The sequence below is a fragment of the Gigantopelta aegis genome, chromosome 6 (assembly GCF_016097555.1).
Source record: "Gigantopelta aegis isolate Gae_Host chromosome 6, Gae_host_genome, whole genome shotgun sequence".
In the NCBI taxonomy this organism is placed as follows: Eukaryota; Metazoa; Mollusca; class Gastropoda; order Neomphalida; family Peltospiridae; genus Gigantopelta; species Gigantopelta aegis.
The window spans coordinates 89,404,791-89,429,229 of NC_054704.1; the positions used below are offsets into that span (position 1 = coordinate 89,404,791).

At 36.5% G+C, this 24,439-nt stretch overlaps 2 protein-coding genes across 2 annotated transcripts in view; one reads left to right on the forward strand and one right to left on the reverse strand.

Annotated features, from left to right (window-relative positions):
- Positions 1-22,152, forward strand: part of LOC121374889 (CAD protein-like) — a 60,171-nt gene extending 38,019 nt beyond the window's left edge. The window contains 12 exon segments of the mRNA XM_041502010.1: positions 300-513; positions 6,820-6,867; positions 10,879-10,911; positions 13,488-13,600; positions 15,796-15,873; positions 16,500-16,641; positions 17,765-17,835; positions 18,350-18,475; positions 19,149-19,304; positions 19,937-20,038; positions 20,813-20,907; positions 22,017-22,152. Of these exon segments, the coding sequence (XP_041357944.1) occupies positions 300-513; positions 6,820-6,867; positions 10,879-10,911; positions 13,488-13,600; positions 15,796-15,873; positions 16,500-16,641; positions 17,765-17,835; positions 18,350-18,475; positions 19,149-19,304; positions 19,937-20,038; positions 20,813-20,907; positions 22,017-22,119 (1,281 nt within the window). The 3' untranslated portion in view covers positions 22,120-22,152.
- On the reverse strand, positions 22,126-24,439 carry LOC121374777 (LIM domain-containing protein A-like). The gene is made up of 2 exons (XM_041501886.1): positions 24,435-24,439; positions 22,126-23,470 (listed from the first exon to the last, which is right to left on the reverse strand). The coding sequence occupies exons 1-2, from the start codon at positions 24,437-24,439 to the stop codon at positions 22,126-22,128; spliced, it is 1,350 nt and encodes a 449-aa protein (XP_041357820.1).

Below are 24,439 nucleotides of genomic sequence, written 5' to 3' on the forward strand. Positions count from 1 at the left end.
AATTTATAAAGTCTGGATTTAAGGGGTATTTGGTTTAGAGAGGTTCTGTTTGTACTGATTTTAAAAAGGGACTGTGATAAACATCTGGTTTTGATGAAATTCTAGTTTACAGAGAGTCCAGTTTTGAGGGCTTTCTGTATATTTGTCACAATAAATGTTGTCATTTTTACTAACACAAATGTTAGAAATTAAATGCAGCTTAATTATTTTTTGTATTAATTAATAATTACGCACTCATTTTGTATTTCATAAATTAACTTTATTTTGTGACACTGTTATAAAATATTGCTATATTGCAGGTGCTGGCACCCCCTGGCAGTGGTATTGATGTCCGATCCATTCCCAAAGCATTGGTGTCTACTAACAAGGAGACGACCCAACTGACCATCAGCATTCCATCAGTCTCACAACCACCCTCCGAACCATCCAGTCCTCGCAAAATATTCTCTCAAGACAAACTCATGGTCCAGCCGCGGACAGCGAGAACAGCAGAATCTGGCCATTCTTTTCATTGTGAGTTCATTGTCTTCTAAATTAGTATAGTATTCAATCACAAATAACCACTTGTTCATAAAGGCAATTTTTTCAACACTGATGCATGCTCGGTTTGAGATCTGTCCCCGTCAGTGGGCCCATTGGGTTATTTCTCATTCCAGCCAGTGCACCACGACTGGTATATCAAAGGCCATGGTATGTGCTATCTGGTCTGTGAGATAGTGTATATAAAAGATCCATTGTTACTAATGGAAAAATGTAGCGGGTTTCCTCTCTAAGACTATATGTCAAAATTGCCAAATGTTTGACATCCAATAGCCGATAATAATAAATTGATTTGCTCTAGTGGTGTCATTAAACAAAACAAACTTTTACTTTTTTCAACACTTGTTGATAATAACTTCATAGTTATTTATGATAACACACACCAATAACGCACACATGTGATATCAGTTTAAAGACATACGATTGGCTGCTTCTAGTCATCACAGCCATACCATCCAATAAAAAACATGATTGAAATTGATTGCTCTGTGGTGTATAAGTTATCCAAAACTGATTGCTCTGTAACACATTTACTGTGAATGTTCGGACTATAAGTAAGTGTTTGTTGGAAAAGATGTTTTTGTTTATTTTAAACCTGGTTTTTGAGTATGTTCAAGAAATAGAATGCACCATAGTATTTAATGGCCACTCTTATAGTATTCACTATATGTGAGCTGTGTTGGACATTCTGTATGGAATGTAGTATTGACATTTCTCTTAATGACTACAAAAGATAGTGTACATCATTATCTGTTACTTTTGGTGTGTTTGTATCTGTTTACAAACATTTCTGTATCCATATTTCAGGTGAGTTTTTTAAGTTATATTAGTAAACATTATTTTTAGTAGTCATTAAATTCAGGTGAGTTTTTTTCTTATTTATTTATTTTTATTTATTTATTTATTTATTATTTTATTTGCAGTATGTGGTATTTTAAAGACATACTTCATAATGTTTAAAAACTGTGCACTGTTATAAGAGCCGAGATCTCAGCTTGCACTGTTTGATGTGAGACTGTGATATATCACTACAATGTGTTTGATGTACTGTGATATATCACTACAATGTGTTTGCTGTGAGACTGTGATATATCACTACAATGTGTTTGATGTGAGACTGTGATATATCACTACAATGTGTTTGATGTGAGACTGATATATCACTACAATGTGTTTGCTGTGAGACTGATATATCACTACAATGTGTTTGCTGTGAGACTGTGATATACCACTACAATGTGTTTGATGTGAGACTGTGATATATCACTACAATGTGTTTGCTGTGAGACTGATATATCACTACAATGTGTTTGCTGTCAGACTGTGATATATCACTACAATGTGTTTGATGTACTGTGATATATCACTACAATGTGTTTGCTGTGAGACTGTGATATATCACTATAATGTGTTTGATGTACTGTGATATATCACTACAATGTGTTTGATGTACTGTGATATATCACTACAATGTGTTTGATGTACTGTGATATATCACTACAATGTGTTTGATGTGAGACTGCGATATATTACTACAATGTGTTTGCTGTGAGACTGATATATCACTACAATGTGTTTGCTGTAAGTTTATGAAAAAGCTGTAAGTTTATGAAAAAACTTACGTCACCACAAATATACTGAACAAAACATTTTTATTGCGTATCTTGACATTGGCTTAACATAATACATGGAAAGCACCCCCCTCAATAACTTCCTAAATTATACAGCAAATACAGATATAGTGAAAGTAAATTAAAGTAAACAAACTATTTGAAAACAATGACACCAACATAAAGACGAAGGTGAAGGTTGACCTACTTGAAGGTCAACCGGTGTTATAATAATTTTCACCACCGGTGTAAAGGAATTATGTTCCTCGTATATTTGCGTGACTACAGTTTATGAAAAAACTTACGTCACCACAAATATACTGAACAAAACATTTTTATTGCCTAACTAGAGAGAATAAACAACTAACATAAACAATACCCAACCTTATAGGTATAAAATGTGAAGAAACTGCGTACACAAATGAGTAACCAACAGAAAAACATTGTAACCAACTTAACAATGCCTACATGTTAGCATCAGGTTATAGACGAACAGAAAATTAATGACTAAGACCACCAAAACTGAGCACATCTTCTGAATAGGATTCCTGTACTATAGGATACACATATCGTTCTCTGAAAACTTTGTCAGTCTTCCATCGACCAACCATCATAGCAGTTTTGGAATTAGTGTTACCTTGCACTGCAGCAGTGGCGCCAGTAGGGCGGAAATACCTAGGTGTGAAACCCTGACCACTTAAGCCAGCCAAGTTTATGGCATCCTGCAGGATACTTGCAACACAGGCACTCTGGATAGCACGGTATGGTTTACGTAGGGTCAAGAATACAGGTTTGTGCTCACTCTTTAAACGATGAGCTGAAGTGATGTGTATATAGGCCTTTAATGCTCCCACAGGATCTGAGCCAGGATCATCTGTACCTGGAATAGTAACTTCAAATCCAGATCTGTCTGAATCATTCTTAATACCAAAGAATATAATTGTCAAATGATTATTGTCACCAAATGCAATCTGATCCATGGAAAAAATCAAATGTTCCATTTCCTGTGAAACGGGGTTGAAATAAATGCCTTTTGGAGCTAAATCAGATGAACAAGCCATGAAACATAATGCTAACAATGTCACTGCACGTAGACGCATCTGTTGAATAGACAGTGTCTGAGAAGCCCATTTACTGAACAAGTTAAAAAATGGTAAACATGGCATTACAGGTAGTTCCTGATTTCACTAACGCCGATTTCAGTACCTGGATGTCATGAGTGATCGGTGTCGGCAAGCCTAAACCAGAGTATAAACATGAAATGGCAGGAGTATAGAAGCTGGTCTATCTGTAGCATCTGCAACCTCACAGAAAAAATCTGCTAAATGACTTGGCGAAACTAACTCTATAGAAATTTGTTTAGCATCACAGAACAATCTAAAACGACCAATCAAGCGGTTATATAAATTTAACATGGACTCTGCCCAGTGAAAACGCACCTGAGTGGCAGCACGATTAGACCATTGTTGATCAGTCAGTCGATTTCTCCACAAATTCTCCAAGCATAAATTGTCCATCTTGGGTTTTTGCTCGGTTCGGGCATAGAATTTACCGGTGTGTGCCATACACTGTTTCGCGGTAGTCGAATTGGAGGCAGAACACACAGCTTGCGAAGTTTTTGGGCCCAAAGTTGTCCTGGCCACCATGGGGCAATTACTGTTGCTGTCGCTTTTTGTGACACAATTGTGTTCAATACCTGAGGTAGGAGACGGAACGGAGGATTCACATAATTGTTGTGAACTTTCCAATTGTTTTGTGCTAGCTGAAGAAAATGGGTCCATGAACCGACTGTTGTATATCGGAGTCTGAGTGTTCAACATTGTAGCAAACCGGTCTATTGTATGTGGACCCCATAAACTGTCTAAATAACACCACAGATTTTGATGAAGTTTCCATTCGTGTCGAGGATTTAACCGGCTCAGTTTGTCTGCCTGAATATTGTCTCTCCCAGCCAGAAATCTTGCTTGAATAGAAATGTTGTTTGTGAGAGCTAAACTCCAAATTGCCTTGGCCATCTTGGTTACTTGAGAACTTGGACCACCTTGAAAATTTATATAAGCCACTGTTGTTATGTTGTCTGATAGGAACTGAACACACTTGTCTTTCAGAAATGGTAGGAAGGAATGCATGGTCAAAAGAACAGCCATTATTTCTCGCACATTTGAAGGTTGATGAGCCATCCTGGTGTTCCAGAATCCCTGGGCAATCAACTGATTTGAAGGCACATGGCCACCCCAGCCTATTGAGCTTGCATCAGTTATTACCTGGATATCCACAGATTTGTATTGGACAGTCACTCCGTTCCATGAATTCAGAGCCTCGAACCACCATTTCAGATCTAAAATGGTACCACTGTCTAAAAGACTGTAATACGAGTGAGGCCACGAGCACAAATGTATTTCTTACATAAAGCTCTAGTAATGTCATGTTTACGTTTTCCTATACAGGGCTTAGGAATACATATCCACACATTACTGTCAACATTTTTGGTAGAGACTATATAACCTATATATTCCTTGGATGTACTAGGAACCAAATCAGATTTATCAAAATTAACAACATATCCCAACTGGGACAAAACCATTAACAAAAACTCTTTGTCAACACTGATGGATTTGCTACTTAGAATAAAATCATCAACATAAGCAGAAACACGCAACAAGTTCTCACGTAGATATGTTACAACACACCTAATAAGTTTGCAAAAATAATAGGGACTTATTGACAAGCCAAATGGTAAAGCAGTAAAACGGTACGTGATATTATTCCATGTAAAACAGAGGTAATATCTATAATTCACATTTATAGGAACATGGTAGAAACCATTTTTTATGTCCAAAGTCACCAAACTATCATCTGTGGAAATGTTTTGCAGAACAGTTTCAATGTCCTCATATCGAAAATGAGGGGCTGATATGCAGGCGTTTATGCGCCTTAAATCAATGATAAGTCTGTAAGACTTGTTCTTTTTTGGGACAACATGTAAAGGTGAAACACATTTGTGAGTATTAGTTTTATCGATCACCTTGAGGTTAAGTAATTTGGAAATCTCAGAATCCAGAAAATCACGTTCCTTTTGAGAAAAACACCTGTTATTCAGTTTATAATAGTCAACTGGCTTATTAAATGGTAAAGTTATGCCATCTTTCAACCAAATGATAAGTGTTTCATTCGCACCAATTTCTTTCCAAAACTCTACTTTGTCTGGAAGATTACCGAAACACATAACCAACGATGAATCCTAGTCTTGACCATCTGAATTTCCAACATTTGGGTAATGAGGTCTCATCGGCCTTTGATTATGCGCTGTGAAATGGTCGAAAGCATCTGAAGGTCTTGTAAACCCCAAACCATGTCTTGGAAAGTATCCACGAGAACGACCTCTGTATGTATAGGGGCCTCTGTAGGGTCGATATTGAGTAGCACTGTCAAAACGCTGTCTAGCAGCTGTAATCTCAGCAGCTATTTTCAAATTGTCAAGGGACTGTCCAGACAAAGGAGACGAATTTTTCTCCAAACATTTAAATAAACTGGATGTTTCTCCGTCAAACCTGCTCTTCACTAAAAGACCTGCATACTCACTCTGAAGAAAGTTTATTTGAGCACTGAGAATAGTAAACAGTTTGGCAAAATCTTCTTCCTCACTGGAAATTGTTAGTGTATGTAACTGTTTCAACGCTGTTTCTGTGTAACGTGCACACTTTGATATCACTGATAACGAACTTTGACATTCTTTGGAAATACCTTGTCTACCATCGAATACTTTTAAATAGTTTGGCAACGTAACTTTATTCAAGGAGTCTTTTACTTGTAAGTATTCCTTTTCCAATTCGGATGCACAGTTATCTGTATCGGATGTGGGGCCGAGAGGGGCTGAAACCCTATTAGGCGCTTGCCTTTGAGTATTGAAAATGCCTATGTTTGACGAAACCGCCTGTTGAATGGTCTATTCCGCCGCCGTGTTGAAACGTAGTTTGTTGAACGCGCTCGTGTGAATCAAAAACTGGACGACTTTCAGAGTGGCGTAATTTTAATGACGCGAGACGTTCAGTAAAAGAGTTTATGGTTTCTGACAAATTAGCTACCTGTCCAGATAAACACTTGACCAACTCATTCTGATCTTTTTCCATCTCAAACCTTTCATTTGGCAGGGGGGAACTCCATGTGGTTTATGTGACACCAACATAAAGACGAAGGTGAAGGTTGACCTACTTGAAGGTCAACCGGTGTTACAATAATTTTCACCACCGGTGTAAAGGAATTATGTTCCTCGTATATTTGCGTGACTACAGATTGATATATCACTACAATGTGTTTGATGTGAGACTGATATATCACTACAATGTGTTTGATGTGAGTGATATATCACTACAATGTGTTTGATGTGAGACTGATATATCACTACAATGTGTTTGATGTGAGACTGATATATCACTACAATGTGTTTGATGTACTGTGATATATCACTACAATGTGTTTGATGTGAGACTGTGATATATCACTACAGTGTGTTTGATGTGAGACTGTGATATATCACTACAGTGTGTTTGATGTGAGACTGTGATATATCACTAGTGTGTTTGATGTGAGACTGTGATATATCACTACAATTTGTTTGATGTACTGTGATATATCACTACAATGTGTTTGATGTATTCGTCACTTGCAGATAGCCAAGACCATGTCCATTCTGATCATAAAGCAGTAACTTTGAGACGTGAGATCTATTATATCTGCTTTCAAGCTTGTAGAACACAATACAGTGGAACCTGCTTAAACCCGATCCTGACAAAACTGGATTCCTGTTAAAAACATTCAAATTTCTTCTTCCTTAATTTTTTCGCTATGTTGGCAATGTAATATAACCCTAAATAAACTGGAACTTGTCTATGAAAACATAGATTTTGTTTTATCAGTAAGCCTTCAAAAACTGGACTACTGAAAACCAAGTTGAATTCCTGCTCTAAGACAAGCTTAAGCTCATTAAACAATCCCACCACCATAAAAAACCCCAGAATACAGTTAATATTGTTTAAAATGGTTCCAGCCAAATAAACATGTCACAATAATGTCCTGTTATTGAGTGAGTGAAAATAATAGATATTTTGGCTGTCTGGGCCCACATATTACATCAACAGGTTGTTAAGGCTTGATTGTTATTTCGAAATGGTATTCTGTCAGTTACTCTTGCAATTACAAAGGGATACCTTTCATTGAATCACTATATACATTAGTAACATTTAATTGCTTTTAAAAACTGATGCATTTAATGGCTTACTAAGCCATAACCGAATACTGTCCATGTAAGATAATTGAATACAGCTGATTGCTCCAACACATACCCAGTAATTAAAATATGCATATACTCATATATAAGTCATATACAAAATATACACACAATAATATCAGTATCATTATTTCAAATTTTGCATCATTTGTTCTGATAAAATTTACGGCCTCAGTTACATGTTGTTGTTCTTATAGATATTATACATGTCCTAGTGTGTGTGTAGAATTCACATTGTACTACTGTACGGGTTGTTTCCATATATTCAGGAATGATTTGACTAATTCTTATTTCCTACTTTTCCTGATAAGAATGTATTGTAAAATGGTGACCAAAATACAGACTCTGGATATACCAGATCCTTTTCTAAATCAAACACATATTTGAGATCCCAAGTTAATCTGGTTTAGTCCGGTTCCACTGTATTTTCTTTTTATACATAACTCGACCTCTGTACCTAAGTTTTCTGCATATTCTGCTTAAGCTTTTAGCATTTGATTTTATTAGATTTTTTATTTATTTTTGTGAGTCAAACTATTTAAAATTAAAGTCATCTTGTAGCAAGGAAGGAAAACCCCTCAGAAAACAACAACAAAGAAAACCCAAGACTATGGAGTAAATTACAAAAGAAGAAAGTTTATTATTTTTAGGCCAAGTCTGGTGTGGGATGTAGTTAAGTGGTAGACATCTGGGTTGGGTATGATGGGTCTATGCATCAAGCTGTCTTGGTAGCCCTAGCTGCCAGTAATTCTCCAAGTCTGGTGTGGAATGTAGTTAAGTGGTAGACATCTGGGTTGGGTATGATGGGTCTATGCATCAAGCTGTCTTGGTAGCCCTAGCTGCCAGTAATTCTCCAAGTCTGGTGTGGGATGTAGTTAAGTGGTAGAGCTCCAGGTGGGGTATGATGGGTCTAAGCATCAAGCTGGGTTGGTGGCCCTAGCTGCCAGTAATTCTCCAAGTCTGGTGTAGGATGTAGTTAAGTGGTAGACCTCTGGGTTGGGTATGATAGGTCTAAGCATCAAGCTGGGTTGGTGGCCCTAGCTGCCAGTAATTCTCCAAGTCTGGTGTGGGATGTAGTTAAGTGGTAGACATCTGGGTTGGGTATGATGGGTCTATGCATCAAGCTGGGTTGGTGGCCCTAGCTGCCAGTAATTCTCCAAGTCTGGTGTGGGATGTAGTTAAGTGGTAGACATCTGGGTTGGGTATGATGGGTCTATGCATCAAGCTGGGTTGGTGGCCCTAGCTGCCAGTAATTCTCCAAGTCTGGTGTGGGATGTAGTTAAGTAGTAGACATCTGGGTTGGGTATGATGGGTCTATGCATCAAGCTGGGTTGGTGGCCCTAGCTGCCAGTAATTCTCCAAGTCTGGTGTAGGATGTAGTTAAGTGGTAGACCTCTGGGTTGGGTATGATGGGTCTAAGCATCAAGCTAGGTTGGTGGCCTTAGCTGTCAGTAATTCTCCAAGTCTGGTGTGGGATGTAGTTAAGTGGTAGAGCTCCGGGTTGGGTATGATGGGTCTAAGCATCAAGCTGTCTTGGTAGCCCTAGCTGTCAGTAATTCTCCAAGTCTGGTGTGGGATGTAGTTAAGTGGTAGACATCTGGGTTGGGTATGATGGGTCTATGCATCAAGCTGGGTTGGTGGCCCTAGCTGCCAGTAATTCTCCAAGTCTGGTGTAGGATGTAGTTAAGTGGTAGACCTCTGGGTTGGGTATGATGGGTCTAAGCATCAAGCTGGGTTGGTGGCCTTAGCTGTCAGTAATTCTCCAAGTCTGGTGTGGGATGTAGTTAAGTGGTAGAGCTCCAGGTGGGGTATGATGGGTCTAAGCATCAAGCTGGGTTGGTGGCCCTAGCTGCCAGTAATTCTCCAAGTCTGGTGTGGGATGTAGTTAAGTGGTAGACCTCTGGGTTGGGTATGATGGGTCTAAGCATCAAGCTGGGTTGGTGGCCCTAGCTGTCAGTAATTCTCCAAGCCTGGTGTGGGATGTAGTTAAGTGGTAGAGCTCCGGGTTGGGTATGATGGGTCTAAGCATCAAGCTGTCTTGGTAGCCCTAGCTGTCAGTAATTCTCCACAAATAGTGAATCACAAACTGAGATTACCTGTCATGGTAATTAGGGCCCGTGCTTATAAAACTTTTAGCATCCAAACTCGATCTCTTATGACGTCAAATGCATGCAGTTTGTATGGTGTTGTCATGACAGTCTCAGACTCGGATGACATTCTATAAGCTCCAAACCAGAAAAGTTAAAATATCCAAAGTCAAAAAAATATTAAAAATAGAAAAAACACATTTTAAAAACATTTATTCAAAATGTATTGCTTTGCATCACTCCTATTACATGTACGTTCCTAAAAAAAAGCCTACATTAAAAAAAAAAAAAAAAAAATAGATGACTACCCTCATTTCTGTTCAGGAGGCAAAGTGCTTGCATACTATTTGATTGGTACCATCATCTTCTATCACATCACATTTATCTAATGTTAGGCACATAAAACCAGTCTAGCAGGCGGTCGCTATTGCTGGTCCTCCTCAACGTGCTGCAGATATGACACCTAACATATATTTTATACCTAACAGCTGCCAGTTAAATCATTTACTCTGTCATAATAATTATTCCAGGAAATACTTTTTCGCAAATGGGAACAGAACCAGTCGTTACACATAATAATAGCATCACGTTTTACTATAATTACATCTTTGTTTGTAGTATTTCAAATGTTTGTGTTTTAATTTTGATACCATCTTTCACAGCTGAAACAAAAACTCACCTTGATGTACAAGTGATTATACATCACATTAGAATCATGTATAACTGTGACATTTTTACTTGTAGTATTTAAATTTTTTAATTATAATGCCAAAGTTGTTAATAGGAAGTTAAATATGGTCTGCTGTCATTTTTGTTATAAATAGCAGGCTAAAAGAAATAATGGAGGGTTGGTGACAGTGTGTGGAAAATTAGGACATCTGAGATGTATTTTAGAGCATTAAAAATTAAAATATAACAGAATCATTTGTTTGGAAAATTAGGACATCTAAGGTGTATTTTAGAGCATTATAAAATTAAAATATAACAGAATCATTTGTTTGGAAAATTAGGACATCTGAGATGTATGTTTAGAGCATTATAAAATTAAAATGTAACAGAATCATGTGCTCAGCCTCAGCTAAATAGAAGATGAGATGATTGTTCGTATCTGTCTCATGAACAATGACCTACGATTTTTATTTCACTGCTAACTGTAAAAATTGGACTGCTGTTTACTTTAGCAGGCTGCTATTTCGAGCCCTGTTAAAACATGTCTTACATAAGCTTACAGCAGTCAGTTGTCTCTGTCTTAGGTATTCGTTTTTCATAGTAGTATTTGCTAATATAATTTGTTCATTCTGTTAACAATTGTGCTTGATGTTTGTGTTTTCTCTTTGCTTCTCTCCGAGTGCAGCACCTACGGCCCACCCCATTGACATTATTCCAGGTACACCAGTTTTAACATCCTGTTTGCATGCTTTAATTCACTTCCGCCAAGCTCTGTCATATTTTATAATTACAGTTCAGTTAAGTGTACCACTCACCATGCCCTTATTTTATCATTACAGTTCAGTTGAGTGTTCCACTCGCCAAGCTCTTAGTCATATTTTATCACTACAGTTCAGTTGAGTGTCTGTCAGCCAGACTTACCAGTATAGAATTTAATCTCTTGTTTTCCCATTATCCCTATATGGGTTAAAAAGCTAACTCGTAAAGGTTATCTTTGCACAGTCAGGCCAGGATTTTTTTTGGATCATAATCAAGGTTGACTAATATACTGCACTGGACCAATTTAGTGCAGATTTCTAAATAAATCAGTGAGTAGTATATGACAAACATATAGGGCTGAATTTACAAGTCCTGTTTTTTTTTAAACGTAGTTGTTTAAGATTGTAAATGTAAAATTTGTAACATCGGCCCATAGTGTTTACCACAGTGCCAACAAATGAATCTGTCACCAGCTTCAGTTGTTTTACTTTATTTCTGTTTAAAAAATTAATAGAAATTAATTTTAATAGTTTGAGCACCAACCTCACATATTAACTAACTTTCTCCACAACAGAAAATATACACGGTTTTATTGAGACAATAAAATACTTTTAGTAATTTGGTGAAATTGTTTTGGAAAATAAGTACACCAATTTTTTTTTTAGACAAAATAAAATACAACAGAATAAATATTGATTAAATATACTTCCTGAATCTTGTATTTGGTAATTTAATGAGTAAAAGCTTAAAGAATGAACCTAAGCAGTAAAACGATAGATTGTTTAGTGTGGTGAAGCCTAAATGTAAATTATACCACTTGCATATATAATTCTTAAAAGGATCTAACATGTATAACTTTTTTATTTAATTATATAATACTTTGAAAAATAACATTTATCATTCATTGATTAACATACATGTACTTTGTTTTCCTACTTAAAATGATGATTTTTAATAAATAACTAAAAATTGTCATTGATTAAAAAGTAATGCAGTATTTACACATTAATAAAAATAAATTATTGTAATTACAATTCTTTAACTAATTTTGCATTTTACTAACTATTAATTATGTAGTAATTGATATGTTTTTACTAATTATTTAGTTATTAATTATGATAATTTGTAGCTTCACTCTTTTAAAATACCTAGCTGCATGCAAACGTAAAAGTGGGTTTGGATGTTTATGCATGCTTGTAACATTAAAATATTTAAGGATTGTCTGTTATCGGGGTATGCACACAAAAAATCATCTGCAAATATAAGTTTGCGAATGATTTGTTTTGGGTTCATACCCGGTGAACGTAAACGAAGTAACAGACAATACTTACAATTAAATTTGAATCATATATAATAAAAGTTCATTATTAGTCTCCTACCGGTCCAACTGTAGGAGACTATAGGTTTCATCTCTGTCCACACGTCCGTCTGTCCCACATATGTTTTCCGGATGTTTCTTGCAGAAGGCTTTGAGATACTGAGCTGAAATGTTATGTATAGTTTCATCATGTACTGCTACAGATAACGTTTGACTTTCATAATGATTTACCCATTTTTGACAGAGTTATAGCCCTTAAACATAGGAGATGTGAAAATTTGTTTTCCGGACTTTTTTTTCAGAAGACCTTTAGATATTTAGCTGAAATTTTGTGTATAAGTTTATCACGTACTGTTACAGATCAAGTTTGACTTTCATGGCGATTTACCCATTTTTGATGCAGTTATGGCCCTCGAACTTAGGAGATGTAAAAATTAGTTTTCCGGATTTTTGCAAGATCAAGTTGAAGTTTCATGGTGATTTACCCACTTTTCAGAGTTATGGCTCTTGAATTTAGGAGATACAAAAAATTGTTGGGCCCGGTAGGGGACATGTATTGCTTTAGCAGTACTCTCAAAATGCTTGTTTTGAATTATTTTTGGTTCATAAACATTAACACCCAATAAGACAAGTTTCTCATATATACTAACATCGGATATGATCAGTTATATTGTCATAAATGTAACGGAAACTTAATTATATATGGATGGCCATGAATTTGTTGGTTCATGAAAAATGTTTAAATTTTAATTTATTACTTCAGGTAGATATAATAGAACAATATTATTGCCAATTTTTGTACAGTTAGTATCAAATTAATTTTATGAGTACATGTATACTTGCAAAAAAAAGTTCCTACACACAAAATACAATGGTCTCCAATTACCGTATCTCCTGTATATGAATGACCAATAAATAATTTCTTGAAAATAATTTGTATTTTCCATTAATACCATTAAACATATACATTGTGCAATATAAGGATAGGAACATTTTTCCATGAGTATATATTAATAATAGATTTTCAGCAAAGGAACATTAATTATTGCAAAGGAAGATTTCTATTCTTTAATCGGATGAATTTATGTAAATCTTTCTTATATTGCAGAGTAATGTAATAAATATTATATGCTTTGTATCAACACTGTACAGATTTGTATCATTACCATGATCAGTACCGATTCTCATACACTAAATAGTTGTGGTGTTTGACACAGATTTCTGCGTGAGTCACAGCAAAGAGTTGATGCAGCCAATCGGATTACCGCACTACATATCGGGTTTAACGGGACACCACGTCATGTCTGTGATGAACTTCACTCGCGAGCAGGTACTACAAGACTTGTCTTAAACCAAACTGATCGGAGCCTTTCCAGATCTTATGTAGAATCAGGACTTCATTTTTAATTTATTACTTGAAGCCGCAGACCCTAGTTTCAACCCTGAAAAATGCACACTAAGTTTAGTCAATCTACAAACCTGTAACACATTAAAGGTAGGGTCAACTCAAACAAGAGCCTTATGTGTTGGAAAGATGGATACCCGGACCACCAACACATACTGACACTTCAGCAAATGAAAAATGCGTAATTTTAGAGTTAATAAAAAAACATGATTATTCCTGCTAACTGGGGGCAGCCATTTTGTTTCGTTTTTGTTACGTCCGGTGGAATAGCTTGGGGCGAAGTGACGTCAGCTCCTGACCATCTGTATGTACAGTGTAAACAAAAGCAGTAATTTTCGACAAGGTGCTTCTCTTTGATCAACGACTTGTAAAACAGCATAAATGACGTAATAATATAATATACTATTTAACCAAATATATTTCAAGTTACATTAACAGAACAAAATGGGGTTATAGTATTTTTCTCTGTTAAATAATTCAAAGGAAAAATGTACACTATTAGGCCTATTGATATGCTACGTTGGAGCAAAAACGACAACCCACGATACCCAAGTGATGATTTTCTTTTCTTTGGGACTACATGATTGGTCAGTTCTTTGGTTTTAGATGAAAAAGTCTACTTAATCAATAGTTTTACAGAACTATTTACAGTAATAAACCATGTCCATTACCATTTTAGGGGCGACAGGTAATATTCCACAATACTGTTAAGTATTTTTGTGTCTAGACAGCGTCAATTAATTGGCTCGTCTGGTTACCAATCAAATACACACTTGCCAATCAGGAATCACAGGTAGAAGCAACTAACAGCATAGACCAATTAACTAAGAAAACACTCCGTGTATCATTTCAGTGCGTAGGTTAATGCATGGGCAAAACATTGTTAATTATTTCGGCTTGTTGTGTAGCCACTTTGACAATGGTATTTTATTTTGTATTCAAAAATAGTATATATAGTGCTGAATATACTTATTGCTGGCTTACTGGGATGTGTATTATTACAGAACAGTGCAATGTAGGACTATTTGTCATCCCGCAAAAACCAGGTAGATTGTGTTTCTCCCATTCTAAGGCTCATTCCTGACGTTACGTGTTAAGTATTACGTAACCACCAGCTCACCAGAGGGCATACTCACTGAGATGGTACAAAATGTCTCTGCCCGTTATATATAATAGCCATCACATTTAACAGTTTTATTAATTAACTATACGATTATACTTGTTGATATTAAACAATAATGTGCATTATATATCGTTGAATATGCATACCAGGCCAAATGCCTTAATTGTCCCTTCCTTTAAAATAAATTATTACAGAGTGAGACAAGAGTCTGTGTTGTTCAAACAGGGAAATATCCTTAAGAATAAACAGTTACTTTTCAGTGCTTATAAAACTTTTAAGAGTCCAGACTCAATCTTAAATGACGTCACACACATGCAATTTGTATGGCATTGCCATGATGTTACTGTTTCAGACTCTGAGGCTCGAGTCTAGACTCTAAAAGTTTTATAAGCACCAGACCAGGTCCTGCATTTTAAAAAATATAAAAAATGCATTTTGTGATATTAAAAACATCAGGATAAGCAGAAACTCTTTCAATTGGCTGTACGGAAATGGATAATCTAAACAAGAAAATATAAGTAATGTTTGATTTCAGTGATCATAAATGGCTTTAATAGTGAACAATATATACAGTTTAAAAACTAGAGTCTGTCGCTTTAATTTAAAATCATAGGCATACAGGCTCGCATTTTTGTTAGGGATGATCATGTGCAGGGTTTCTGCCAGAGGGTATGGTGGGTAAAATAACATACCCTAAAATCTTGAAAATTAATGGATATATTTTTTTATTTTTTAGTTAGATGATGGTAAGAGAACTGCTTTTTAAATTTGACAAAATGCATAAAATGCAGTGTCCCATTTCAAAACATTCAAACACATTATCACATAGTACAGGCATTTATGGTCTGTTTTAATTTTATTATACATTCTCAAATTATTTTCAGTAAAAAATCCTGATGTGCATGCACAACACATTTTACAATACACTATTAAAGACATTATGAAAGCTTGTCTCTGTTGTTTACCATGCTGAAGTATGCCACAATTTTCTTTTTAGCTTCACCAGCTGTTCAACCTGGCCCACAATTTCCGTGTTTCCGTCATGAGAGACAGACCACTGGACCACATTCTAAAGGCTGGTTTTAGATCTTTTAAAAAAATATTTTTATTAAAGAAAAATCTCTATGAAGTTTGTTTTAGATTGTGGTATGTTACGATATTGAACATAATCTACAATATCCTGTTATTTTGAATCCCATGAAACATACATTGCATCTTAATTGGTCATTTAGAAGTATGCAACATAGCTATTTTTTATTCATCATATTAAGTGATGGTTTACTTTACCACATTCTAATTAAAGGCTTGTTTTACATCTGGTTTTTGTTAAATTAAAAAATTAAAATCTAGTTGAAAATTTGATTAGATTGTGGTATGATATCAAGCTGATTAATGTATTTTATATTCCATAAAACACATATTGCAATCTTACATTCTTCCTTTTAATTGGTCATTTAGAAGTATGCAACATAACTGTTTTTAATTCCCCATATTAAGTGATGGTTTGCAAGCATAATCACTTATCATTATCTTACAACACAGTCTGCTACCAGATTTCTACTTAAATAATATGTAAAAATGTGAAATATTCTTTTGCAGTGTAAAGTGATCGCTTAACAGTATTTTAAAATATACAGTCTGCAAAATATTAGATTTTTCCACATATAATAATATATAAATATGTGAAATATTCTCTCGCAGGGTAAAGTGATGGCATCCATGTTTTTTGAGCCGAGCACTCGGACGAGCTGTTCATTCACCGCGGCCATGCAGCGACTTGGCGGGTCGGTCTTACACTTTACCGAGGCCACGTCCTCCGCAACGAAGGGGGAGACTCTCTCAGGTTGGTTTCTTTTCATAATCACAATGTGCTGATACATTATATACCTTATGCAGAAACGAACAAATCATGTTCGTTTCTGCATAAGGTATATAATGTATTATAATGTCAACAATAGGGATAGCTTTATTTCAATGTAAATATTTTTGGTGTATGAGTTGTATTCTTTCCCCTATTATACTGTACACAAAATAATAATTACATTATTGCCATATTCCTTTTTCAACTTTTTGCTTTTCTGCTAATATTTAAGATTCTTTATTTTTATAAATCTTTAATACCTGTCAATGTTATGATAAAATTGTCATATTTTCTATTTTTTTATACCACATGGCTTGTAGAATTTTTACAAAATCCACTAGCCATGGGATCAGTGATTTTAAAAAATTTACTAGCCATGATTAAAAATTCACTAGTCCTACTTTACCTAATACAGTTTTACTAATAGTAATAATCAGATATGTTTTCTAAAGAGATTAAAAACACCAATATTGGGGGTCAGGGTGGGAGCAGCATATTCATATTTACAAAATAGACGTAAATGCAGCATTTGACATCTTTTTTTCACTAGTCATTGGGCATGGCAATAGTAGTTATTTACTGGCCTAATATTGAATATCACTAGCCAAAGGAGTGGGACTGCCATAATCTAGAAGCCCTGCACCATCTAACACTCTTCCTGGGAGTGTGAGATCTTGTAAACAGGGGATCTGTAAATACAAAAACAATTTAAAATAATAATTAACAAAATAATGTCGGTAATTATTTAAAGGGATAAAATAAATTAAAATAATACAAAAACTGAAAGCAGTTTTGGAATCAGAGATATATATTGTTAAAACCAAAACCAGACTCATCTAAAGAAGTAGTAGGAGTTAAAAAAAAAAAAAAAAACTGTTAGCCATATTGTGGAGTATTTCATTAGTACAGTGAATTTTGTGTGTGTATTTTTTTCACCCATAAATTAAGTCTAAAATAATAAAACTTGAATCCTGATCTGGTTTACATTAAATACATTTTCATTTAAGTTTTTTTGTTGTTGGCTGAAACCGATGGTCCTTTATTGAGATTTGCTAAGAAAAGAAATTTGTACTGTTATATAATAATATGTTGTGTTTCATTGCAGATACTGTGGAAATGATGTCAGCGTACTCTGATCTGATAGTAATTCGTCACCCAAAACCTGGCGCAGTCATGGTAATGATGTATTGCTCATCTAAATATATTATGTTGTGATTACTTACATTATAGCTTCCAATGACTCTAAAAACACCTGTCATTCTGTGTTTAAATTCCAGCATGGAATGAGTTTGGAAAGTTACACATTTTAATTATTAAATTTTCTAGGAGTGTAAAAAGATATAGTTATGCAATATAGTTATGTATCCATTCTTCTTGTTTATGTTTGTAACGTTATTATCCTCTTGTGACAAGTTACTTACATATGTGACACATGACATCACCACTTTAATGCTTTCATTTCTCATCTGATTTTTATGAAACTTCGTATATAGGATCATAATATTTTGAATGAGCTCACATTTCACCTCTTTTTCAAAGGTCAATGTCATGGATACTAAAAATAGAAATATGTCACCACTGTAGCGAATTTATTTCTCATTTGATTTTCATGAAACTTCACATACTGGATTACTATACTCTGCTACATACAGTAGTACATCTAGTATAATGTTGTGTGATTGTCTTGCAGTCTGTTGCAGACACCTGCCAGAAGCCGGTGATAAACGGAGGGGATGGGACAGGTGAACACCCCACACAAGCTCTACTCGACGTGTTCACCATCCGGGAGGAGATTGGGACAGTCAACGGTCTCACGGTGTGTCTTACAGCTCTTGCCTTACAAAATTTACTTGTCTAGTTGAGGTCGAGGTTATTTCTTTTCAACTTCACCTGTCGTCAAAACAAATGCATATTTCTCAGACTACTATCCTTAGGGGAATATGCACTAGTTTGAGGACAGGTGATGTATCTATAAAAGAGAAAACATCCTAAGTTTTCTACAATCTGTGTTTGGCACATTTACCTTGTTAAATTGTAATTTGATATTGGGAATGTATTTTCAAATGTATTTTGTTAATTTTGTTTGATCACATTTTCTAATTAGGTTAATGGTTATCATACAAAGATTTACTAAACTGCTAAGGAGGTTTTTGGTCCAGTACAAACTGTCTTTACCCGAGTGTTGATTATGTAATCGAAGTAGTTTTGTATCTGTTTAATTTTTCTCAATTAACAATCTATTCTTCTGTAATTACCACCAGAAACAAGAAGGCTGGAAGGCAAATGTTTGTCAAATACAGTAAATTACTTCAAGAGATTATGGAATATTTTTTTTAGTGTTATGGCAGCTTTCCATTAATGCGATTTCGGGTGTGTTTCCATGCATGACTTTTCCATAATCATAATGTAAAATATTTATTAGCGACTTAAAAATACACTTCAACGATGTCAAATTGTGTACAGTAATCCATTTGCGAGAGTGTTTTCAGATAACCATGGTAGGAGACCTGAAGAATGGCCGTACAGTTCACTCGCTGGCCCGCCTCCTGACCCTGTACCGGGTCAACCTGCGCTACGTGTCGCCAGATTCCCTCGGAATGCCTGACAATGTTAAAGAGCTGGTGGCCTCACGAGGGATCCCACAAGTACGTATCTTTTGAAATATTTATTGATTTTCTTCTTACATTTCGTTGCTCATTTTAGCAATAATTTCATTAAAGGCAGTGAAATTGCAAAATTCCACTAAAATACAAAAAATACACGGCAAAATAGGAACAAATTTCAGATTGTTTGTTTTGTTTTGCCTGTAGTGTAATTGCATCAGACTAAGCAAGAGGAAGCGAACTAGGTTCCATTTTATGAAATGATCTTAGTGTTACGATCAACTTAAGTGCATTAGGTAGTTAAGCATGTAAGATCGCTTTGTAAAACGAGGCCCTGGTAGATTCTGTACATGTGCAGTCATGTTCACATTAACTGGACTTCAGGTGCAATTTTCTTTGAAAACCATTTACATTTCAAAATCATTGTTGCAGGGATGTGATTTTTTAGCGTGTTATATGATTTCAGCTTTTTTGTGTAAAATAATTTTCACAAAGTTTACTGCAGACTGGATTTGATCTGCATGAAATGCTAAAACAGTGACCTTTATATAGGCATGGTACAGAGGCTTCAGCTTTTTAAAATCAGTTCAGGCTTTTATTTTTAAATGCCTATCATATAAGTTGATTGAAACTTCTCAGTAATTATTGGCATGATTTTCTGTTTTTATTTTCAGAAGCAGTTTTCTACCCTGGAGGAGGCGGTTCCTGAGACTGACGTCTTGTATATGACTCGAATTCAGAAGGAAAGATTTTCTTCCTTGGATGAATATGAAAAGGTTGGTATTAGGTGGTTTTTTAACATAAGGTAGTGATTCATGAATATGAAAAGGTTGGTATTAGGTGGTCTTTTAACATAAGGTAGTGATTCATGAATATGAAAAGGTTGTAATTGGGTGGTCTTTTAACATAAGGTAGTGATTCATGAACATGAAAAGGTTGGTATTAGGTGGTCTTTTAACATAAGGTAGTGATTCATGAATATGAAAAGGTTGGTATTAGGTGGTCTTTTAACATAAGGTAGTGATTCATGAATATGAAAAGGTTGGTATTAGGTGGTTTTTTAACATAAGGTAGTGATTCATGAATATGAAAAGGTTGGTATTAGGTGGTCTTTTAACATAAGGTAGTGATTCATGAATATGAAAAGGTTGTAATTGGGTGGTCTTTTAACATACGGTAGTGATTCATGAACATGAAAAGGTTGGTATTAGGTGGTCTTTTAACATAAGGTAGTGATTCATGAATATGAAAAGGTTGGTATTAGGTGGTCTTTTAACATAAGGTAGTGATTCATGAATATGCGGTCACTAAAACCAGCATTTAAACATTTTTGGCAAAGATCCCCTGCAACTAATGGAAAAATGTAGCAGATTTCATCTGAAAACTACCTGTCAGAATTACCAAATAGCCATTGCTTAATCAAACAATGTGCTTTAGTGGCATCGTTAAACAAAATAAGATTTTATCTTTCAAATATGTCTAGCTATATTTTACTTTGTTTCTTTTACATCAAAACAAAAATGAATACAGCTGTATTTTGTTTGTGTTAGGCCTGTGGCCAGTTTGTCGTGACCCCAGAGCTGATGACGAAGGCAAAGAAGAAGATGGTTGTCATGCATCCTCTCCCACGAGTCTTTGAAATCAGGTACGATATTCACCAGCCTAAATGAGAAGCGCTGTAGAACACAATCAGGACTCCAAAATTCCACGAAGTCATAAAACCATTGTGGTAGTGACGTTCTAGCCTACGACAGTTTGCATAGATGCCAACCCTAGTTGGAGTGTCATAGGAATCCAGGCCGTGTAAAATCGGAATCCCCCCCCCCAAAGAAATGGGAATGTTATCAGTGATGGCGGCTCAGGAGCATGTTTTTCAACATTTTGGTAAAGTAAAGTTCAAGGCCGTACCCAATCGGCAAACATCGGGGCTATTCGGAAGACCGATTGCTAGACTGGTTTATTCTATATCGCCACGCTTACTATGCTCAAAATTCAGAATCCATAAGTTTAAAGAACAAGGCAGGAAACCAATCTACGATTGTTGATGGTGAAGAGGGGAAAAAGTTCCATTTCTCCGGTGCTAACAACATTTGTGCCTTCCAAAATACGATCCGACACCAAATACACGAAATTACACTTTTCTTTGTAAAAATCGGAATTTCTAAAAAGACTTTCATAATAGCGTAATCTATTATTTAAATTCATAATGATTCCGCCAAATTCGTAATGGTTGGCATCTATAAGTTTGATATCGTAGTGCTAAGATAGCTTAGAAAGTATTTGGCCTGCTTATTGTCTATATAGCACAACACCTGCAATTAAGTAAATGTCCACGGCAAAACAAGAAATGTCATTGAAAACCCCCTGAATATGGTCTAAGGTAAAAAGTGCTGTAGGCAATTGCAGTGGTTGATAGCAACTATCATTTAACTCAATGCATTAATATAACCCACTCAATAGCATTTCAACTTATTAAAAATAGGCAAAGTTCAGTTGATTTTATCATCTAACTAACATCTTTAAACTGACAAAGTTGAAAGAATCCAATATTCATTTTATTAAAAGAAAGCAAGAACAATAATTTTTTTATTATTAAAATGACAATATTTAATAAAATATTGTTTTCAAAATTAGATGCATGTTTTATTCCAACAAAGGCTGCAGTGTTTTGCATTTCTCAGAAATGAAAGTGTAAATGTATGTTCATACTAATTTGGTGATTTTACTTTACTTGACTGTATCACTTATTTACAGCTCCAGCTTTGACTCTGATCCTCGGGCGGCGTATTTCCGGCAGGCCGAAAATGGAATGTATGTGAGGATGTCTCTCCTGGCCTTGGTGCTGGGCAAGTGTTAGGTGGTGTTACTGCTCGGACTTACTGAAAACGGAATGTATATGAGAATGTCGCTTCTGGCCTTGGTGCTGGGCAAGTGTTAGCTGATGTGGCTGCACGGACTTACTGAAAATGGAATGTATGTGAGGATGTCTCTCCTGGCCTTGGTGCTGGGCAAGTGTTAGGTGTGGCTGCACGGACTTACTGAAAATGGAATGTATGTGAGGATGTCTCTCCTGGCCTTGGTGCTGGGCAAGTGTTAGGTGTGGCTGCACGGACTTACTGAAAACGGAATGTATGTGAGGATGTCTCTCCTGGCCTTGGTGCTGGGCAAGTGTTAGGTGTGGCTGCACGGACTTACTGAAAACGGAATGTATGTGAGGATGTCTCTCCTGGCCTTGGTGCTGGGCAAGTGTTAGGTGTGGCTGCACGGACTTACTGAAAACGGAATGTATGTGAGGATGTCTCTCCTGGCCTTGGTGCTGGGCAAGTGTTAGGTGTGGCTGCACGGACTTACTGAAAACGGAATGTATGTGAGGATGTCTCTCCTGGCCTTGGTGCTGGGCAAGTGTTAGGTGTGGCTGCACGGACTTACTGAAAACGGAATGTATGTGAGGATGTCTCTCCTGGCCTTGGTGCTGGGCAAGTGTTAGGTGTGGCTGCACGGACTTACTGAAAACGGAATGTATGTGAGGATGTCTCTCCTGGCCTTGGTGCTGGGCAAGTGTTAGGTGTGGCTGCACGGACTTACTGAAAACGGAATGTATGTGAGGATGTCTCTCCTGGCCTTGGTGCTGGGCAAGTGTTAGGTGTGGCTGCACGGACTTACTGAAAACGGAATGTATGTGAGGATGTCTCTCCTGGCCTTGGTGCTGGGCAAGTGTTAGGTGTGGCTGCACGGACTTACTGAAAACGGAATGTATGTGAGGATGTCTCTCCTGGCCTTGGTGCTGGGCAAGTGTTAGGTGTGGCTGCACGGACTTACTGAAAACGGAATGTATGTGAGGATGTCTCTCCTGGCCTTGGTGCTGGGCAAGTGTTAGGTGTGGCTGCACGGACTTACTGAAAACGGAATGTATGTGAGGATGTCTCTCCTGGCCTTGGTGCTGGGCAAGTGTTAGGTGTGGCTGCACGGACTTACTGAAAACGGAATGTATGTGAGGATGTCTCTCCTGGCCTTGGTGCTGGGCAAGTGTTAGGTGTGGCTGCACGGACTTACTGAAAACGGAATGTATGTGAGGATGTCTCTCCTGGCCTTGGTGCTGGGCAAGTGTTAGGTGTGGCTGCACGGACTTACTGAAAACGGAATGTATGTGAGGATGTCTCTCCTGGCCTTGGTGCTGGGCAAGTGTTAGGTGTGGCTGCACGGACTTACTGAAAACGGAATGTATGTGAGGATGTCTCTCCTGGCCTTGGTGCTGGGCAAGTGTTAGGTGGTGTTACTGCTCGGACTTACTGAAAACGGAATGTATGTGAGGATGTCTCTCCTGGCCTTGGTGCTGGGCAAGTGTTAGGTGTGGCTGCACGGACTTACTGAAAACGGAATGTATGTGAGGATGTCTCTCCTGGCCTTGGTGCTGGGCAAGTGTTAGGTGTGGCTGCACGGACTTACTGAAAACGGAATGTATGTGAGGATGTCTCTCCTGGCCTTGGTGCTGGGCAAGTGTTAGGTGTGGCTGCACGGACTTACTGAAAAACTAAGTCAAACCGACTGGTCATGGTTTCCGATTGGTTCCTAGTGACCTTAGTTGAGACAGTCAGACGACATATACTGAAATGATGTTGTGCACTGGTGCTGGGACTTTCACTGTTCTTTATTGCAATGATATTAGTTATGTGTTTTCTGGATATTTGTTAAGCCAGCTCGAGAATATTGAAGGAATGGATGCACTGAAAATACTGACTGTTTTTGTTTTGGGGATGTTTTTTTTTTTCTTAAGAAAAGTGCCATTGCAAGTAATGTGAACTAGAAATCTGGTTACAAGTGAATCTCAAAATAATGGGAACTATTGTTAGTATGTAGCATTCTTTTGGTATATAGCATTCCACTAATTACTTGTTCTAGTTGAGTAATATTGCAAGAATGGATGCATTGAAAATATTTATTGTATTTTTTGTGGGGTTACTGGATCAAAGTTATGTTTACTAGAAATCTGGTTTGGAATATAAAAATAGTGGAATTATTGTTGGCATACAGCATTTGTTTAATATGTATCATTTCACTAGTACATGTATGTACATAGCATTTCACTAGTTTGTATCATTCCACTAGTATGTAGCATTCCATCAGACATTTATGTATCAAGAAAGCTCTAAAGAACTTAACACAAAAGACAACCTCAT